Here is a 20,576-nt window from a genome sequence, read left to right as displayed (position 1 = left end):
GAAGTAATAGTAAGAGGGCTGAAACCATTGAATCCTTCCTTCCACAATTTAAAAATTATTATTCCTATATCTGAAAACCTATTAGCTTGAAGACTTTTTAGCAATTCCTTGCTTCTTCACTAGATATGGGAAAGTAAAGGATTTCATTGGACAACTTTTTACCAGACATTTCACCGTCTTTATGTTTCCCAGTATCTTACAGTAAAACCCTCCAGTTTCCCCAGAAATGTTTTACAAAGAGTCTGAGTGCAGTGCACGTACTTCATACCCTGGCATGGAGGAATCTGGAGAACTCTTCTAGTCTGAAGTCCTGGGTATTACCTGAGCAGTAATAAGAAGAGTTGGCATCATACTATAATTATACAGAGGCCAAGCTCCATTTCTTCCCCCACCAAAAATGAATTTTATTTTTTCAGTTTGCGTCCATACAAGAAGCTGACTACGTAGTGTAAATTTGGGGGAAGAAATACAGCAATTGTGACTAAATTATATAGCAGAAAGTCTGACTAGCTCAAGTGTGTATTTATACCTATTTGTAGTTGCTCATGGTCACTTGTATTTGGGGTTGTCATCAATCCTATAAGGAGTTTTCAATGGCTCTCCTGTAGCACCATACACTTGTTAGTTGTATGCAGTCAATGGTTCTTCCACATAGTTAAGCAAAAGCACTTTCCAGCATCTGAATCAGCTTGTTTGATCATGGGTTGCTGTGAAATACAGACTTTTCTGACTTCTGAGGTAGAAGAGCTCTCCTCCACTCTTGAGATTATTTTACATCTAGCAGGAGCTTACGATATACACTCATTCATTCAGATATGCAAATTTAACCACCAGAGACAAGTAAATTATGCAAGATGGTGTACGTTTCATTTTAGCCGGAGAAAAATGTGCAAACACTACACAGTTCCATTTCAGACAGCTATACTTGCACCACGTTGAGATGCACTGAACAAAAGTTGCAACGTAATATCCATGTTTCCACACATCAGATTCAGCGCTGAAGAGCTGTTTTTAAGTACTTGAAGAGATTTGTCATTTTAATACTTTTCTATGAGTTCTTCATTGGTATTTTCACACACTATCAAAATTACATGAATTCTTCAGGAAATAATCACATCGCTATTTTAGGAATACTTTTTTCATATTTATATGCTTTATGTACAAATATGATTAGCAATTTTAGACAGTCTAGTTAAGCTACTTTTGCCAATACATTTCCTAATATGTTATTTATATTAATCATTCTGTTTACTGACACTTCCACTTGCTGAATACATTTCCTAAAACTCATGTACATACCTCGTTAAGGCTATAGCTTTTAGAGGACACCTTTAAAATAGCAAATGACATCTAACAACTTGACATGGTTATTAGCCTTTGTATAAAAAACATGTAATCCACTCCAGGTTTAGTTTTAAACCATGAATTCTAGCATTTCTGAAGCAAACAAAAGTAATATGGTCCCTAATACTTTACTCTCAAATTTTACATAACAGAATTATTAAAGTAGAAAAAGGAGTCTGTGGCTTATGACATACTGAGCAATGCCACAGTGATACCACTGAGTGAAATAATTAATGTGATGCTTTTCTGTTAAATTTAATTTCTATACCTTAAAAATATTCAGCAATGGTGACTGATTAATGAAAATAAAATAGTATATATGAAAATTTCCTGACTTGTGTTACTAAAAATGATTTCTGAAACCATTATGGAATTGTCGTAGTTGAGTTTAATTACCAACAGTACAATAATCAAATTCAGCCATGACACGTTTCTAACTCTGCCAAAAGTAACCCTTCTTATAAATTCACATAGGCTTTGATGAAACAGCAAGCTGGTCAGGAGGAGGGTACTACCCTGCATCTTAACAGAAACCTATATTTGTCTCACTAGTTCCTCACTAAAGACGTAGGAAATATGTTGGGGGTAATAGGCATTTTCTTGATAATTAGTTGTATAGGCAAATATGTTCCCTGGCAGACAATATAAATGTTGATTTAAGGACCAGCCAATAGAGTGCCAAACTGCAAAACAGTCAATGCTCAATTTCTCACAGATTTGGTTGAAGACTTAATCCTAAAACTCAGGTTTCCATTGTCACCAAATAATACTTTCCCACAAAAGTTTTTATATTCTGAAACACATTTTATCCATACTTGATATGTAGCTGCTTAATAATTTCTATATTTGACAAGTTCATATTATTCCTATTAACATTACTAATAATGATGAAGAGTAACCCCTATTTCATAATGAAACTAATAAAACTTCTTATTTGCCTAAACACACAACAGTACATGTCACTGAAACTAAGGAATCTATAAAGCTAGTAAAGATAAGTGATAACCTATCACAAACACCAGTAAATTTTAGTTTTACTAAAATCTAGGTTTAAGAGATCATCTTTAAGCTGGAAGCAAGATACACTGTTTTAAAAACAAAAATAGCACCAGTTAAGTGGCATCTACCGTGGCAATTTTCTTTAACGTAGCTTTTCCAATTATAATCTAGTCTACAGTGCATTCAAACTGCAGACACATCCAAATTAGGAAAGAAAAAAAAAAAGAAAAAGAAATACTTAGTCTTGCAAAAAGAGCCTGTACTCAAAGGAACGAATAAAATTGAGACATCTGCAGTTAAGTTTTACCTTCTCCCTAGAATGTTTGAGATGAACTCAGTGTAACACTGTCTTCCAAGAAAAGACAAAGTGATCAATGCAAGAACACATCAGGCTGCCTTGGACAGGCCAATCAATGCAGGAAAGAACCTTGCCCAGGGCCTTATGCAAATAGAAGCACGTCCTGCAACCTGGGGAGGGAACATGCGCAATAGATCAATTGGATCTAAAAAAACCTTACAGCTATATCAGCTTCAGACAGTCAACTTATACTGATGAATACTTCACACTTCCTGCAAATTCTTAAAATGGGTTATTTTTAATAGCTAGTTAAAAACTCTTCCTGGGATCTAGAGTGCAGTTAAGAGGAAGAAAACATCATGGGAGAAACACTCAACATTACTTTTAAGAGTGTGCAAATAAAATTCTGACTTCTTAACATTTCTTGCCATAGCTGAATTTTGCTGACATTTCAGAAGGTTAAATTTTTAGTATGTTTGTATTCATGAACAGGAAATAAAAATCTAAAAAAAAAAGAAAATACTGTCTCAGGTAGTTCTTGAACAAGGAATAAATAAAAATGTAGGAGAAATAATTCATAAAGATGTAAAATTATAGCCATCATATCTGATTAAAAACTCACCCTGTCACCAAAGAATATTCTCTACAGTGGTTAACCTATTGCTAAAGAACTTTTTCTTTTAAAGTTAATATCTCTGTCTCCAAAAATCACTCTAAAATCTGATTGGAATGTATAACAAGCTCGGGGGCTACTTAGTATACAAAGTTAGTACACAAAGCTCTATCCCTGTCAAATGCTCTTGAAGGCAGGTCAGACGCTTTATAAGGCTACATTAAAAATGCTCAGTTATTGGGTCTTCGAGGAACTACTTGGGTGCAAAATTATTTCCTTAGTATATTCGCTTTTTGTGTGTTTTTAAACCTACTGTTTCTTCTTAGGTATTTCACATTAAAAAAAAGGCTTTAATAATCTAAAAGAAGTCCAAATCACATTTTAAATAGGAATTATAATGTCAGCAATTATGATATAGATACTCGTATTGCCAAGCAAATAAGAAAACTGTAAATATCTACGATTACATTTACCTTGTCTTCTATTCTGGAATTTGAAAGTAAAACAATTAGCTGAAGATGCATTTTCTATCATGTACTCGTATGTAGCAAATATTTCTAATATTAAAAATATACAATTTTTTTAAGCTACTGATGTATGAACTTTCCTTGGCAAAGCACTATATAAAATATAAAAATCAGACATCTATTAGAAAGATCATATTTAAAACTGTTTATTTAACTGTTAAAAGAATACAGGTATTTTAAGACATTGGTTTATGTAGCCAATGGGGAGAAATGTGAGACACTTTTTATTTGTCACATTTCTAGTGCTTTCGACATTGATAACATTTTAAATTTCAGTTTACTCAAATAAGATTTTTTTCCTAAGGCATAATTAAATATGTCATTTGTTTGGTTGATCCTCTTTAGTTAGACTTAAAGCTTTATAAAAATTTTACTATTTACATGGAGAAAGCATAGAAATATAAAATCAAAGAAATGTAATACTCTTTTATAGCTTTTCAAGAATTAAATATCAGATGAAGTGCTTATAATGATCAGAAAAGTACAGTACAGCAGGTTAATCATAGGAACTCAAACATTTCCTTTTTTCAGTTTTAATTTCAAATATAAGAATTTTGAGTAGTCTGGTATTCACAGTGAAATGTAAACTTCAATTTACCATAAGTAAAATACAAAGGACCAAACAACCATGGGTCACTTTTTGTTACAATATTTAAATTATGTTTCCTTCATTATGTAGAAAATAAAGAAAATTTTAGAGTATTACATCTAATATTTGATGTGCTTGACATTGAGATAAGCACTGAATAATGAAATCCTATCATTATATAAATCTGTACAGTGTGTATCTTTTTGCTTCTTAAAAGCATATTCTCAGTTTAAAAAGTATATCAAGGATCATTTTAGTTTACCAAAGAATTTTGTACTTTACAAATATAAATGCAGAATTTCTTCAAATGGAAAGTTCCCTCATTTATTAAAAATATCCTAATTTATTAAAAATTTATTTCATGCAGTTTTTTTTTTTAAGCCATCAGAAGAGAAAGTATTTCACAGATAAATTCATTGAGTCTGAAATTGGATTTTGATTTCAAATTCACTGGATTTCTCTTCTGGCTCTGACCCTTATGTTACCTTAGACAAGTTCCTCAACCTTTCTGAGTCCTACATCTGCAAAATAGGTTAATAATACCTACACAATGCCCTGCTAAAATAATTTTTAATGACCACATCTAGTAGTATCCTAAACTATGTTCTCTCTGAGTGGCAGTATAGTATCATGCTTGTGAGCAAGGGCTTTGGAGCCAGAAAGTTTAGGTGTAAAGTATGGCTCCATCAATTATTGGTTGTGTGATCTTACTACTTAATATTTTGGTACCTCACCTTCTTCACATGTAACTAAGGATAATAATACTTACATTACACAGTTGTTATAATGATTACATGAGTCAATATCTCTAAAGCACTTAAAACAATGTTTCCTACTTGGTAGGTGCTATGTTATACAACTATTCCTTTTAGGTGTAACTTATAGAAATGGATAATGTAAAGGAGCAAACGCAGAGCAGAGATTGTTACAGGGAGACCTGAAAGATCAATTCTATTTAGTTGGTATTAGAAGATGATTGTCTATTTCCAGCATGCAAGGAGCTGCAAAGAAGAGCCAACCAGGGCCTTGGCCAAGGGAACTCATCTGCTTTCCAGATCTTCATAAAATGTTTTCAATTTTCTCTCCTTAAACTGAATTTCCAGAAACCTCCATCAAAACATATTCAAAATATAAATATTAGCTATTTGGAGTTTGCCTGTTATTTTAAAATTTCCACACCTTCACTCCCTTTCATTAGTTTGGATAATTAAGAACTGATTAAAATTGAAAGTCTGCTTGGAAGGCACAGAAAAGAATAAGCAGTAAATAGGATAGAGTATAAAAACTAAATCATCATGTAATTCAACTGAGAAATGTAGAATTAAATCCTGAAATACACGAAAAATTAGGAGGTTGTTTTAGGGATGAGAGTCACCATAGTTAGCATATTCCACCTTTTATTCTATAGGTACTTGGTGAGAGGAGGAACAAAAACACACTATCAACAAACTGAGAGATCACACTTTTAAAGGAAGAAAAAATGCATTGAGATGTTTCTCATCTATAAAATGGAAATAACAGTACTTACTTCCTAAAGCTGTTATGAGTATTTTAATGAGATAAAGTAAATTCACAGAAGGTATATGCTTAAGACAGTGCCTGATGCACACTAAGCATCATTTAAGCATTAGTGATGTTGACGAGGAATATGATAATGCTGCTGCCTCCTGATTGGCGAGATGTTCATTGATACTAGTACTAAAATGTCCATTTGCAAAACTACTGCTATGTCATAGGTCCCATGGCTGGCTGACAGATTAGATAGATTCTATTCCAATAGCACCGACAGGGCTCTGGGAGACTGAGAGGGCTCTAACACAGCAATAAAATATGAGAATCTATTGTAATATCTTAGAGAAAACTTGTGCCACCAAATGTTAAGATTTATAATATTCTAAATATATGTGATATATTATTACGTATTTAATATTTGGACAAAATATAAATGTATCTTAATATATAAATAGATGTCCTAAAAATGTATAATAGGAAGAAAAAAGTGAAAATTTGAGGCTGAACCTGTAACAGTGGTTAAAACCATTATTACACTGTTAATGGTACTGGAACCAGAATTTTTTTCTGAGGTAAATTCAGTAGTAATACAACAAAGGTAATACACTGGTTCATGAACATAGTTTTATTACAATTTACAGGGCACGTTTTACAGAAAAAGTCAAGGTTTCTTTGTCGTTAGGCGACAAGCTATTAGAAACTTTTAGAAAATCAACATTTATAATTATAAAGCATCCCTGATGTCTTGTAACTGCAAAGAAGTCAACATAGGGAATTTCTCCTGTAGGACGAGTTGAGTGTGCTTTATCTTTTGCCTAGTGCTTCTCCTTCAGAAAGATAAATGTCAAGTTTTACTCTAATCTAGATGTCTGATGTAGTAAAGAAGTTTGAAGATAAGATGGTAGCAGTTACATACAAAGACTTATGGCTATTTAGACATAAAGTAGGTATATCAGAAATTAGAACACTTTTTAATCATTTGACTCAATTATAAAATTGTCACTGAAATATTAAATAGCAATTTTTATTGTACTCTAATGCTTTTTAATAAACTTCTTTATGAGAAATATTCAAATAAGATACAGAAAACTAAGAAATCTGAATACACTGATAAATAATTAAGTAGGTGAACTAATTTCTAGAGGATATGAGATTTAACTTATTCAATTTAATCACAAAAAACATAACTAAGTTTGGGGTTAGGGTTAGGTTTGGCTACTTCCCTTGATTAGAGATTTCAGTATTTTCTTAGTTGATTTTCTGCATTCACTGATCAATTTCCACTAATGGTTCTGCCAAATGTCTAGAATTTCAGGGTCACAAATTGTACCTCCTACACACTCAAGCATGCTGACTCTAAATTTATCCCTGTTTTCCATCTTAAATGATCAACTTTAAGATCAATCTTCTCAATCTCGCTTTGGTTCTCTTCTCAATCTCACTTTGGTCTATCTGTGGCTCTCTATGAATGCCTAAACCCTACTTTCTTCATTCTGACCCAACACAGCACAATCTGAGATCAGATTCTGATAACTTATTTATATAAGTTATCTAGGATCAAGAAGTATTTGAGTACATACTTATTATAAATCCAGATGGGCTAGGTAGGATAGTACATAAACAGAAAATAATGGATTTGTTGCTTATTCTCAGCCAAATAAGAAAAAGATTCTGAGATGTCTTAAAGCAGAAGATTACTATGAATTAAGACACTGCATAAGAGATTGAAGCCGAGAATAATTAATGAAACAAGTTTACAGGAGACAAAGGTAAAAATGCATTGTGGAGTTAATTTTCTGACAAAAAGACCACATCAGTTAATCAACAGAAACATTTCTTCCTAATACTGAATTCTGAGACAAATTTACTGTATGGATCTTTATATAGAGAAGGTAATATGACATCTGGACTACCATCTCACTTCACAACTATCTTACTAAATTCCTCTCTTTGTTTACATGTGCTTCCTATTTAGAATACAACCTTCTGGAAGCCGGGGATCAAGTGTTTCACTCTGTTTCTCCAGTACAGAGTAGGGTGTTCAACAGAATACATGAATGGATATCTTTAATAGTTTCCTAAACCATTTCTTGCTTTGAAAGCATACTATTCGATCTTAACTCCAAAAAATAATTTCTATAAAGTCAAACTTATGTGATCCAGGTGGCTTTATTATGATCGAAATTCATTCAATTAAAAAGCACTGAAAAACCACTAACAAATAATATGAGGAGAAAAAGAATTGACATACATGTAGGGGTTAGAAGTCCCCAATTTTACAAGTTAAGATCACAGTGGCTTAGAAGAATATCACTTTGTTTCTTTGGGTCCAAGTAAAGTTTTAGACCCATAGTGTGATCATCTCAGAGCCATAAGAACAGAAATAATGATAGCTCTTTCCACCCCATCTCCTTTATTGCCATAGAAACGTTATAACCAGTGTATAAAGGATAAGTCCTGGGTACATAAATGACCTTAGAATGCACTGCTCTACTCTAAGCCACGTGGATTGGAGTTCTGTCCTGGTTCATCACTTCATGGTCCTTCTGAGTTTTTTGCCTACCACTACAACCTCATTCTTTCTCAGGAAAGGATTCTATTTCTAAATCCCCGGCCAATGGTTGAAGCCTTAAACCTTACTTTCTTCATCCCTGCCCAAAGCTGGATCCTGTTCTTTTTCCTTCTTTTCTTATAGGCAGTGGGGTGGGCTTTGGTCGGGGAGAAGAGGTACTCTCAGAACCAAGGACAACACTTTGTTTGCTCAGTTATAACCGAATGCCCTGATTTTCTGTTCCCCGAAATGAGATTATACTACCTGACTCAAATCTGAGCTGGCCATGCTCTATAAATACCTACTTGGTGATGGTTCACCTGCTTCTCCCCTCAAAACCAATCTTTCCAGTTGAATTAGCTCTTCCTGAACCCATCCCAAACTCTAGTAATAAGACCTTTGCCTAGACATGGCTTCCATCCTTGTTTCTCAAGCTTCACCCCAACATAGATCTAGTATGCTTTGAGTCTAAGTCTACCTGGCTCCCTTGTGTTAATCTGAGTAAATTATTCTAAAGTGTAAGGCCTAGCTTCAAAGATACAAATCAAATGGTTTTAATTTCAACTTTTTTTCCTCTAAGAGTTCTTTCCAATTGTGGTGTCAAATCAGAGGTTTCACTGAGGTCGGGAATCTTATTTGGGGGAGTGCTTACATTGCATGATCAACATAAGGCTAGAATATAAATAAGATCAGAAAAAACAAGCCCATTATTAATTGAACGGTGTTTTTCTATAGTCCCTCTTAAAAAAAGACTTACAATAGTCAATATGCTCTCACATCTGCAGTAAAAACACAAAATCTTTTATTAAGATCTTTTATAAAACCAATGGAAAAAGAAATATTTCTTATAGAAGATTTATATCTAACAAATTAATATGTCAATTTATCTGGGTACTCCTTAACACGTTATTATGCTAATTTTACCAGTGATTTCCTGACAGTCTTTGTTGAATCGAAAGATAGAGTGCCCGATCTCTCAGCTGCACAATGCAGGGCAATAAGACCTGGATGCAGCCCATCTATGTGGATATTAAAAAAGCCTTCTGCAAAGGTAATTCCAGTGGAGTAAATCCTTTATTGTACAAAAAGATTTTTAGAAAAGATTAGTGAAAATTTTCTCCATTTCAGCCTTTTGAACAACCTGATCTTGATGTGACCGAGGGATATAAACATTAAGAAGCGGATTAGGTCCTTAGTGGAAATGATTTATCAAGAATGGAAATAATCAAAGTGATATCTTACTTAAAGGTGAAATAATGAATACTTTTCCCTTAAGATCAGGAACAAAAGGATGTCCATTCTAGCTACTTCTATTCATCATTGTACTGGAGAGGACAATTAGAGGCCCCCTACCCCCAAAAACGGTCAGATTATATGATCTTGAACACAGGAAAGCCTACACACAGGAATTCCTACACACACACACACACACACACACACACACACACACACACCCCAAAACAAGAACACCACTACTAGAACTATAAGTGATTTCAGTAAGGTTGTGGGATACAAGATCAATATACAAAAATCAATCATATATCTATACACTGGCAATGAACAATTCGAAAGCAAATTAAGAAAACAATTTCATTTAGAATAGCATCAAAAAGAATAAAATACTTAGGAATAAGTTTATCAAAATAAGAGTAAGACTTATACACTGAAGACAATAAAACATTTTTGAAAGATCTAAATAAATGGAAATGGAGCCCATATTCATGGATCGAAAGACTTAATATTATTAAGATATCAATATTCCTCAAATTGATCTACAGATTTAATTCCAATCAAAATCCTAGCTCTTTTTTTTTTTGCAGAAATTGACAAATTGAAACTGAAATTTATATGGAAATGTACCTAGAACAGAAAAAACAATCTTCAAAAAGAACAAAGTTAGATCCACACTTCCTGATTTCCTTTCCAAAACTTATTGCAAAGCTATAGTAATCAAGCCAGTGTGGTATAGGAATCTGTCTGTCTGTCTGTCTGTCTGCCTGTCTGTCTATCTATCTATCTCAGTGGAATAGAATTGAAAGTCCAGAAGCAAGCTCTTACATTTATAGTCAAGGATACTAAGATAATGGAAGGGAAAAAAACAGTCTTTTCAACAGATAGTGATGAGACAACTGAATATGTACATTTAAAAGAACTAAGTTGGACCCCTACTTTATACTATGTACAAAAATTAACTCAAGTGATAACAAGAAAAGCTATATAAATTGGACTTCATCAAAATAAAAAACTTCTGTACTTCAAAGGATATCATCCAGAAAGTGAAAAGATAACCCACAGATTGGGAGAAAATATTTGCAAACCATGTATCTGAATAAGTGACTTGCATATAGAATACGTAAAGAACTCTTACAACTCAACAGTAAAATGACAGCATAATTAAGGAATGGACAAAGGATTTTAACATAGTTTCTTTTGGGGTGCTTAAAATGTTCTAAAATTAGATGGTGATGGGGGTCGCATAATTCTGTGAATATAGTAAAAACCATTGAACTGTACACTTTAAAAGATAAATTTTATGGTATGTGATTATATCTCAATAAAGCTCAATAAGTATCAATTATATCTCAATAAAGATATGTAAATTGTATCTCAATTTTTTAAAAAATGTTAAAAAATGGAAACTAGCAAAGGCAAGCTAATTATTAATTAAAATGTAATGTTAAACTCATGATTAAGAATGAAGTGGAAAATTTCCTAGACTGATTCCATATGATGCCATGTAACATTATGAGGATGCAATAATAACTTAGTTTAATAATTTTCCTCTTTGAAAAGACTATACTTTGAAGAGTGAGTCATAGGGATGCAATCTTCTCTGTTAGCCTGACGGTTGGGGACACGAGCAGATTGGAGACTATATACAAGACTAACACCAGGAACAAATGTGGAGAATTGCGTAATGTGAAATAATTGATTAGGCAGAATTCCCACATTAGTCAATATTCAAAAGAAGGGTAGGAAGAATGAATAAGTTTAATTAGTAAAACAGTTACTGTTAATGCTTACTTTCTCTATATAGGTCAATTCACTGTGCAGACATTTAAAACTGCTCATGTTGTAATATACACTGCTCTAAACTTGGGGTGCAAGGGATAAGAGCAATATTAGACTCGTATCCTCAAGTTGTTTCCAGATGATTTGGGCAAGATAATATTTAGAAATAAATGACAACTTTTTAAAAAATTGTGGAACATATAAATACTACAGAAAAAATGGGAGTTACACTCATACTTTATGAAAAAAACCTATAATGAGAGAAATTCTTTCACTTGGGAGGGGGAAATGGTATTAGCAAAAATGAGAATGAGCATATCCTATGGGCATTTAGACTCACATTCAACTAACATTGATTTATTTCCTAATAACCAGGAACTTACTAATTTATCCTCAAACTTTGCTATGAGGTGGGTACTTGCAGAGGAGGATCTGACACATAAAAAATCTGACCCAATTTATCATAATTTGCGGGTATCAGAACTAGGATTCAAACCAGGTCATCTTCCAAATTCCGTGTTCTTGTAGGTACTATCCTAGACTTGGAGGTTAGGGGTAAGATGCAGTGAGATGGAACAATGGAAATAAGGAAATTAGACTAGAACTGAAAGTTTTTATTGGGAAAAATATAGTTGGAAAGAGACAATCAGATTACAGAAAGGGTCTTAAAGTCATAGAAAAGAAAGATATTTCAGAGAAAAAAAAACTTGACAAAATGTGTTCAGTGGATAAACATAGATCAAAAGGAGGAAAGTCAACATAAAAATTAACAAATTAAGTCATTCTTTTTAACGGTGGGTCTTCCTAATGTATATTAAAAATTATTTGAATAAAAGTTTTTAAAAAGTCAAACCTCAATACTTCGGTAACTCCTGTGGAGCTAACAAATCACATCTGTATATGTAACTCTCTTTTTCTTTTAATATTCTGATTTGATATCTCATTTATTCTGTTAACCACAGGTATTACATTTCCAGTATGTGCAAACATTTCCCCCAAATACCTACATATCTCCATAATCACTGTTCATTACTTTTATCTACTGTGCTTAGATTCCCCTCACATCCATTTTCATGTTTCTGTAGTTGTGTATGGGGAAGGATATTCTACACCCTCTTCTTCCTCATGCAGCTTCTAAATCCATTTGTCATTAAGCCAATGAGAATCTGTCTCCTAAACATCTCTAATGTGTGCTTCTCCATTATCACTCCCACTACTTCTATGTTGGTAACACCCTTCATTGGATTTTACTTGGACTCTTACCAACTAACTCCTAAAATTAATGTTATCAACAATCAAAAGATGGTATCTATACTGTATACAAGGCAGGGATAAAACTGAATAGAGGAGGCAAAAATAATATAACCTCTCAGATGGGTACTAGACTTATTGGAGTGATCACTTCATAAATTACATAAATGTCTAATCATTATGTTGTATACCTGAAACTAATATAATATTGCATGTCAAATATAATTGGAAAATTAAAATGTATAAGAGAAAAATATTTAAAAAATGAAAGTAAAAGAACGGTAAAGAAAAATATAATCTCTGATTCCTCTCTTAAAGGGGCATACAAAATAAACTAAATTGTTTTCATATAAAAAAACTAGAGAGTTAAGATAGCATTCCATATAAGTTGTACATATCCCATATGCTAACATTCAGAAATTCAAGTTATATTACAAATGGTAATTTATTTTTAGTGAATTACTGACATTTTTTATTTTTAAATAATTAAATTTTACTATAAAAGATTAAAGATACATTTTTATTATTTATTCATTCATTTAATTAATTTATTAAGGTTTATTGGGGGTGACAATTGTTAGCAAAGTTACATAGATTTAAAGTGTACAAAAACACACAATGCGATATATAGATGATGTATTACAGAATTGTGCCTACATTTTAAAGTAAGTTTGTAAGTATTTTGGCCTGAATTATTCGAATACTAAGGCTCAACTTTTCTTTGGTTTATCCCCACTTATTCTACCTCTCCTAATTCTTAGTCCCATTCTATTTTCTCTTCACTAAATACAAATCTTGCTTTGGGCAACTTTAAAAGATGAACTCAGAGTAGACTGAGGTTGAGTATCCTTATAGAGTTACATCCAAAAACTAGTTCTCCATCAGCTGCTGAAAGTCAGCTTAGGCTGCCTAGAAGCTAAGGAGCCCAGCATGGAACAATGGCAGGAAAATGGAGTTCCCTTCATTCCTTAATTCACATGCAAGTGAGGTGCCAATCAAGTGCTGACAAGCATGGAGAAACCAAAATCAAAAGTGGGTAGAGATACATTTTCAAAAGGAACAGTTTTCACACATTTCTAAGTGATGTTTTTAATGGTGGTTGTGTACATACCACTAATAACCTGGAAAAAGAAATAAAATAATGAGAAAAATACTAATTTTCTATCAGCTAAGATGATTCAATAAAGTAATGAAATATATTACTACAATTTTTAGTGTGCTTTATTAAAAACTCAACATTGATTAAACAAAGAAATCTGAATGCAAATTGATTTATTGAGCACTGCAAATAGGGAAGAGAAGGTGAGTTGAGATTAGAAACTGGGCATTGACAAGGAAAGCTTGTCATTTCCAAATAAAAGAAAATTTTAAGGCTGCTTGATTTTGTCAAACTATCACCTAGAAAACAAGAGCAAAGCACTCTGAAAGCAATGGAATCACTTCGTCATAGTGGCTGGTGAAAGAGATAATGAAAAAGCTTAAAACTGCATTTTTTAAAAATGACAGTTAATTTCCAACAAACGAGGTCAAATTTTTGACAACTATCTAAGGCAAAAAAAGTAAGCTGCAATTACTGTAGATGTCTTTCTGAATGAATTTGGTACACACATTCTGATTATGATTACTAATTCTACCACTGTATGAAACAGAATATAGAACACAGAAATATAGGACTTTGTAAATAATGGTTTAATAACAGTAAATTTACATATTGGCTTTATTTGATATTGGTGTTATTTTAAATACACAGAAAAGATAACGTAGGGCAGATACATTACTCTGAAAAATTGATTATCAATTCATAAAATTAATTGTTTTCTTTTGCCTCTAATGACTGAATAGTGGAATTGCTACCAGAGCTGTCTTTTCAACATCTATTTTTACTAGGATCACAGAAAGTTTAGAGAATTGGAAACTTGAGCTGTTACCAAATCATGAGACTAAAAGCAGTGAAAGACACATTTTTAGTATCATTTTTCTCATTATTATAGTAAACTGTATACTGTTTATATAAGGTTAGATCGGATCGAGTTCCAAATTTTCTACCATAAAATGAACATGGTTTTTGAAAATAAATCTCTTAACTACGCATTCTTCAGGAGAAATTCAACACTTTAAGGTAAAATAAAATTATAAATTATGTTCTCAGTTTTCAAAATATTAAATCTCCACAATTATTTTTTCCTCTAAATTTGAAAGTAATTTATTTTCAGATATCTATTAGCAGCACATTTAATTTTAAATTACAATCATGAACAATTTTAATTTATTAAGTTATATTTATTAAATTTATTAATTAAATTTATTAAATTTTAATTTATTAATTTATTAGATACGTTTTAGAATAGGTCCTGACTGGTACCTGTTTTTCAAACTATAATCACTATAAGTAATTGCATATTAAAACTACTGTCCACACAGTTTACATTTAAAATAAATTTTCTTAAAATTCATGACCTACAAAAAAGAGAATGTGAATTTGTATGAGAATGGTAGAAAAATGATCTCTATGCATTCAAACATGATGTTACAAATTACACACACATAAGATGTGTGTGTCTGTGTGTGTGTGTATAGATCGTTTTTAATCAGGAGTGCAATATGTGACAATTTTTAGAAAGTTATAGTTTACTGAAATCCAAAGGATTTAATATCTGATATGTATAATGTACTACTGAGACAAAAAACTAAACCATAATTTAAGAATTTCACAATGTAAAATTTTAATTTCTTATAAAGTTAATATTAAAATTTCGAATGCACATGAAACAATTTCATATGTTATACTTATGTTGAAAAATACTGAAAGAATGAATATTTGTCAGCACTTTAAATTTTCTCCCCCTAAGAATATTGGGGAGAATAGGTTGAGAATATTATTCAGCTTTATGCAAATGCAAAAGGTTTAAAATATTTCCATTTTTGTTGTTGTTTCTTCATCAATGCTACCTTTAAAAAAATCCTTTTGAAATCAAGTAGAAACATAATGGCCTTATTTATATATTAATCCAGCTTTGTCAAAAATTTATGGTACAATACATCGATGTACAATGATATTTGTTTTAAGGAATCCATACTATTAAGTCAGGAACCACTTTTTCTTTAGTTGGCACCATCTATACGTCCCCATTACATATCCCCATCAAAGTTACTTCCAAAAAAGTAGCAAATATATGAAGTTGAGATAATTGCCAGTAATATTTTAAAACCTAGGCAAGGTATATTACATTAAATAGACTTCTCAGGGCTGGTGTTGCCTGACAGATATGTGATGTGCCAGTGGTTATATTATATTCCTCCTCCCAGGCATGCACCTCCTGCAGAGATATCAGACTACAGAAGCTGACCCTTACTGAGACCATCTTGTCTCTCTGACAAAGCTCCTTTTTAACTTCTTACTTACTGGTTACTTCCTGTGATGGAGAAAAACTTTAGCTCAGCTTGTGATAATTTCACAGGCCCTGAGGACCCTGACCTTAATAGCCTCAAGGTCAGAAGTCAAGTCTTGTTCTGAAACATCTGTGTGCTTTATATTAAAGTGGAACAAAAGTGGAGAAATATCCACCAGTGTGTGACAAGAAGGACAGGCAAAATAGACTGACATACTGGTCATCTGTTACTCTGGCATCTTAAGTTCATTTTAAAAATTGTCCAAAATTCACTTGAATTCCAAATTTGATGTACAACAGATTTTATAAACTGTTGTAAAGTTAAAAAAAAAATGGGAATATCTGTTTTACAGAAATTTGATTAGTTTTGCAGGCTTTCGGACATATTTTAAGTTATTATTCTAAGTGTCAATGAAATTTCATGCTTTTAGTAATTTAATGGCTTACCAAAAACACACACACACAAACCCACAAGCCACATATATGAAAGCCATATATATATATATGTATATATGGTTAAGAGAATTATTTAAAAAACAACATTCACATTTTAAAAAGTATGTCATATAGTACATTAGCTTTCTGAAGATATCCATTATATATAAAAGAAATTCAGCAGAGTTAAAAGTAATTGGAAATCATTTCTAAAACATGAAATCAATTTAAGAATTAAACGATTTAACTTATTTCTTGATCTTAAGAGAGTACAGCATTTGTACATTTACGTCAGCAACATTGTTTTCAGTTGTCACCACCAGTTTTATATCTAAATTATGTGGGTAAGCAATAGGTGTGGGGAATTTGAAGAGGCCATGGAAATGTATTTCATTTCCATGAAATGAGAAATGCATAGCAAAGTTTAGAAACATAAAGATTAGACAACCAATCTTGTGCCTGCCTTTAATGTCCCTTTAGGCTATTTTGATTTAAAATGATCAAATTTACTCTAATGAAATTAATCATTTTATTACAGCACTGGTATCTTCCTGTGACATAAGGGGTTAAGGATAGGGAGGCACAAATTCTTCATCAGTGCACTGTTAGTACTGATTATACCTCATTCATCATTCATACTGGTACAAGGTATGGAACTTGCAATATTGCATGTAATACAGAAAAAATTCAGAATTCTTGATAATTTTTTCTATCATGTACACTTATCTTAACTCAAGAATATTATTTTGAAATGCAAAGACTTTTTTTTTTTAGCCAAGCAATGAGTTTCACTTAGAAGCAGATTAATGGAAGCTTTCTGATAGTGTTAATATTAATTATATAGATTCTGAAAGTGGTAACTTGTAGAGATAAAAACCAGATAAAGATTATCAAAATATTTCCAAATATTCAAGGGGTATCTTTGAAATTTTTATCACTTTACAGATAATATATGCTTCAATGGTGTACACATAAAACAGAAAACATAAATATCACAAACTGCATGGAAACTGGGGCTATCATGTAGAAATTAAAAAGTAACATATAAATAAAGAATGAGCAAAAGTTTTCTGGTTAGCATTTAAAAGCTTTGCAAAAATAAAATATATTCTTTTTAAACATCATGAAATTATTTACTCAAAACGCATGATTTTCATCCTTCATAAAATAATTTAAAGTAATGATAACAATAAAAAGGGGATGGAGGGCGTAAACCTATAAGGAGTTGGGGAATTAGACAGAGTTAAGTGTGCACTTACCAGTTCAACAAAAGCAAGTCCTCCATAGCTGTGAGCAACAAAAAATACATTCTCAGCTGCAGATTGAGCTATGAAATGGTCCCATACATAGACTGCATGTTCTTCAGGAGAACCATTTTCCTATGAAGAAAACAAACATCACATATTACATACTGTATCTAATTATCATAGTAATCAAAATTAAATTATATGCTTGCTTACATAGCATAAGAAATAAGATAGTTATAGCTTATTCAAAATAATAACAATACAAAAGAACTACATTGAAAATTCAAATTAGATAATAAATTAGTATTAAAGTATTAGAAAATTACTGCTAAACAACTGCTATTATAATCTTCTTAATCAGAATATTTAAAATAACATATTTTTGAGGAGGAATTGCATTCTTGGTATATGTGAGATATTAAAATATATCTAAATACATTAGAATTGCATAGCAGAAAATTATAGTAGTCTTATGATAAAACAGTGTAACACTAAACATACTCAGATACATTTCTATATCTATATTGCACATACATGAAATTATTTGATTTATAAAATTTTAACTATTTCTGTAAGCTGAAAATAAACAGAAAATCAGCAACAAATATTTTCTATTATATTATTTAAAAACATATTTTTTTTTCTAAAAGGATTTTCCATACAAATTTTATTTCTAAACTAGGAGAAATCTAGACATATAAACCCAGGGCCTTTTACATTTCTCTTTAATTGCTAAATCTTAATAAATGTATGTATGTATGCTGCTTTAATTCCAAATGTTCTATAATAACTTCATTTTCTTGTGTTTATTTCTATGGCTGACAATTGTGGTAAAACTTGGATAAGGTGAAAAAGAAGAAAAAGAAAACACACCAAAGAGCTAAATAATACTGATCAAAAAACAAACTGCTAAAAACTAAAATAGATCATGAAAATGTGTTGTACAAAAATTTCTCGGAAGCTTTAACACCAAAAGAATAATTGCCTGAGAATGTCAAGGTATTAGACAAAGACACAATTTATTCATATTTTCCATCTCAGAAATTTTATATTACCATGTTAGGGTCCACATGAATGGTTACGCTTGCCACCTAGAAGGTGGTGTTCCCTAATGACTATCTTCCCCTTAAATTGCTCTCCAGAGCTCCAGACCCAAGGTCACATCCTTTTGGACGTCCCACAGATACTTCAAACTCAACCAATTCAACACTGCTAAAAATTTTCTCTACAAACCTTTGCCATTGTCTTTGTTCCCTACCTCTAGCTAAAATCTAGGCATCATCTCTCCCTCGAACTCCACATATAATCAGTCATTAAAATGCTGTTAATTCTGTCCCCAATTGTCTTTTAAATCCATCCACATCTCGCCATATTAATTTCCTCTAGGTTAGCTCAAGCTGACATTATTTCACAAATGGATGACTCCAAGGATCTCCAGCCCACTTTCCCTACTTCTAGAACTGCATTTAAATGCTGTCTCTAATTCTGTAGTGAGAACAACCTTTCAAAAATGCAAATATGATCATGTTGTCACATCACTCATTTCCTGTTTAAAACCCTTTAAAATTTCTTCATTGCCCTCAGGATCAAGTTTGAACTCAGTATGACATTAAGTCCTTTCATGATCTAGCTTCTGCCTTGAACTATATCTCTTACTACTGTCCTGCAAAATACGATGACCCAAAAGTCACCCTTTTCCCACCATGAGAGACTATAGAGAATGCTCTCTGTGTGACAATTGGGAACAACTTGCAGTAACCTAATGGTGCCATACTTTTCTTGTCTCTGGACTATTTCCTTTGCTTGGAAAGTGACCCCTGTGCTGTACCCTCATTTCATCCACCACCTTCATTCACTTGCATAATTCCTACTTGTCTTCAGAACTCAAATGAGATATCGCCTTCTATTGAAAGTCTTCCCTATCACGCCAGGCCAGGAAATGTCCTACAACATCTCTGCATGCTCCCATTATGGCACTGAATGGTTTCTATTGTAATTGAATGTTAGATTATCAAATTGTTGAGGCCGAGAGCAGTGTCTCCTTTAAATCTTAGGGTAATAAATAATGAAAACACAACATTTATTTTCAGGATGATTACTTACAACCTTGTAGTCATACAGTAAAATACAAATACACTTTCAAAGATAACTATTAGTAAGATAAATATAAAATCACCCACACTTCAAGTACATAAAGTAAATACAAGAATATAAGTGGAAGGAAATACTTATAGGCCTTTTTTGGTTTTAATAATTCAGCTTCCATTAGTTTAAAAAGTAGGAAAATGGTTATAAAAAGAGAGACAGAGTTGTAAAGAAGGGAGACAGAGTTGTAATTGGGAAACACACTTCTAGAGACTGACAGTGTTTCATTTCTTGACTAGGTGGTAGTTACACAAGTGTGTTCTTTATAGTTACAGTTAAACTGACTAATACATATTTAGCACTTTTCTGTACCTATATCTAGAGTGACCATAGAATCTATTGTACAAGCCTTTGAGAGTGAAGAAAAGTATTTTTAGTTATTGCACTGGAAGAAGTCGTCTAAATTGCGACTATCCAGAGAAAACCCAGACATCTGTCACCCTAGTTTTATTCACAATGAAAGAAATGTAAAAAACAGAACAGGAAGACAGATAACAGAGTTTCTACCTGCTGATAGATGGTAGAACTAACAGTCTCAAATATCTGTGATGGTTCTAAATATTCTCCTATACATGGACAGAACATAAACATAGATTTTAGATTACTCTGTACCCATTAGGCTCTGTGCTGCAAGTGGAGGTGTAAGGATGAGATGAACTAAGTC

At 32.2% G+C, this 20,576-nt stretch overlaps 1 protein-coding gene across 4 annotated transcripts in view; it reads right to left on the bottom strand.

Moving 5' to 3' along the window:
• Window positions 1-20,576, bottom strand: part of ARB2A (ARB2 cotranscriptional regulator A) — a 388,747-nt gene that overhangs the window by 161,590 nt on the left and 206,581 nt on the right. For all 4 annotated transcript variants that reach the window (XM_081054485.1, XM_081054484.1, XM_081054486.1 and 1 more), the window contains one exon: window positions 17,780-17,899. In XM_081054485.1, coding sequence (XP_080910611.1) covers window positions 17,780-17,899 — 120 coding nt within the window. The remainder of the gene's footprint in view (window positions 1-17,779; window positions 17,900-20,576) is intronic.

The sequence above is a fragment of the Rhinolophus hipposideros genome (assembly GCF_964194185.1).
Source record: "Rhinolophus hipposideros genome assembly, chromosome: 7".
Taxonomy (NCBI): Eukaryota; Metazoa; Chordata; class Mammalia; order Chiroptera; family Rhinolophidae; genus Rhinolophus; species Rhinolophus hipposideros.
This window is presented reverse-complemented; position numbering and strand designations above follow the sequence as displayed.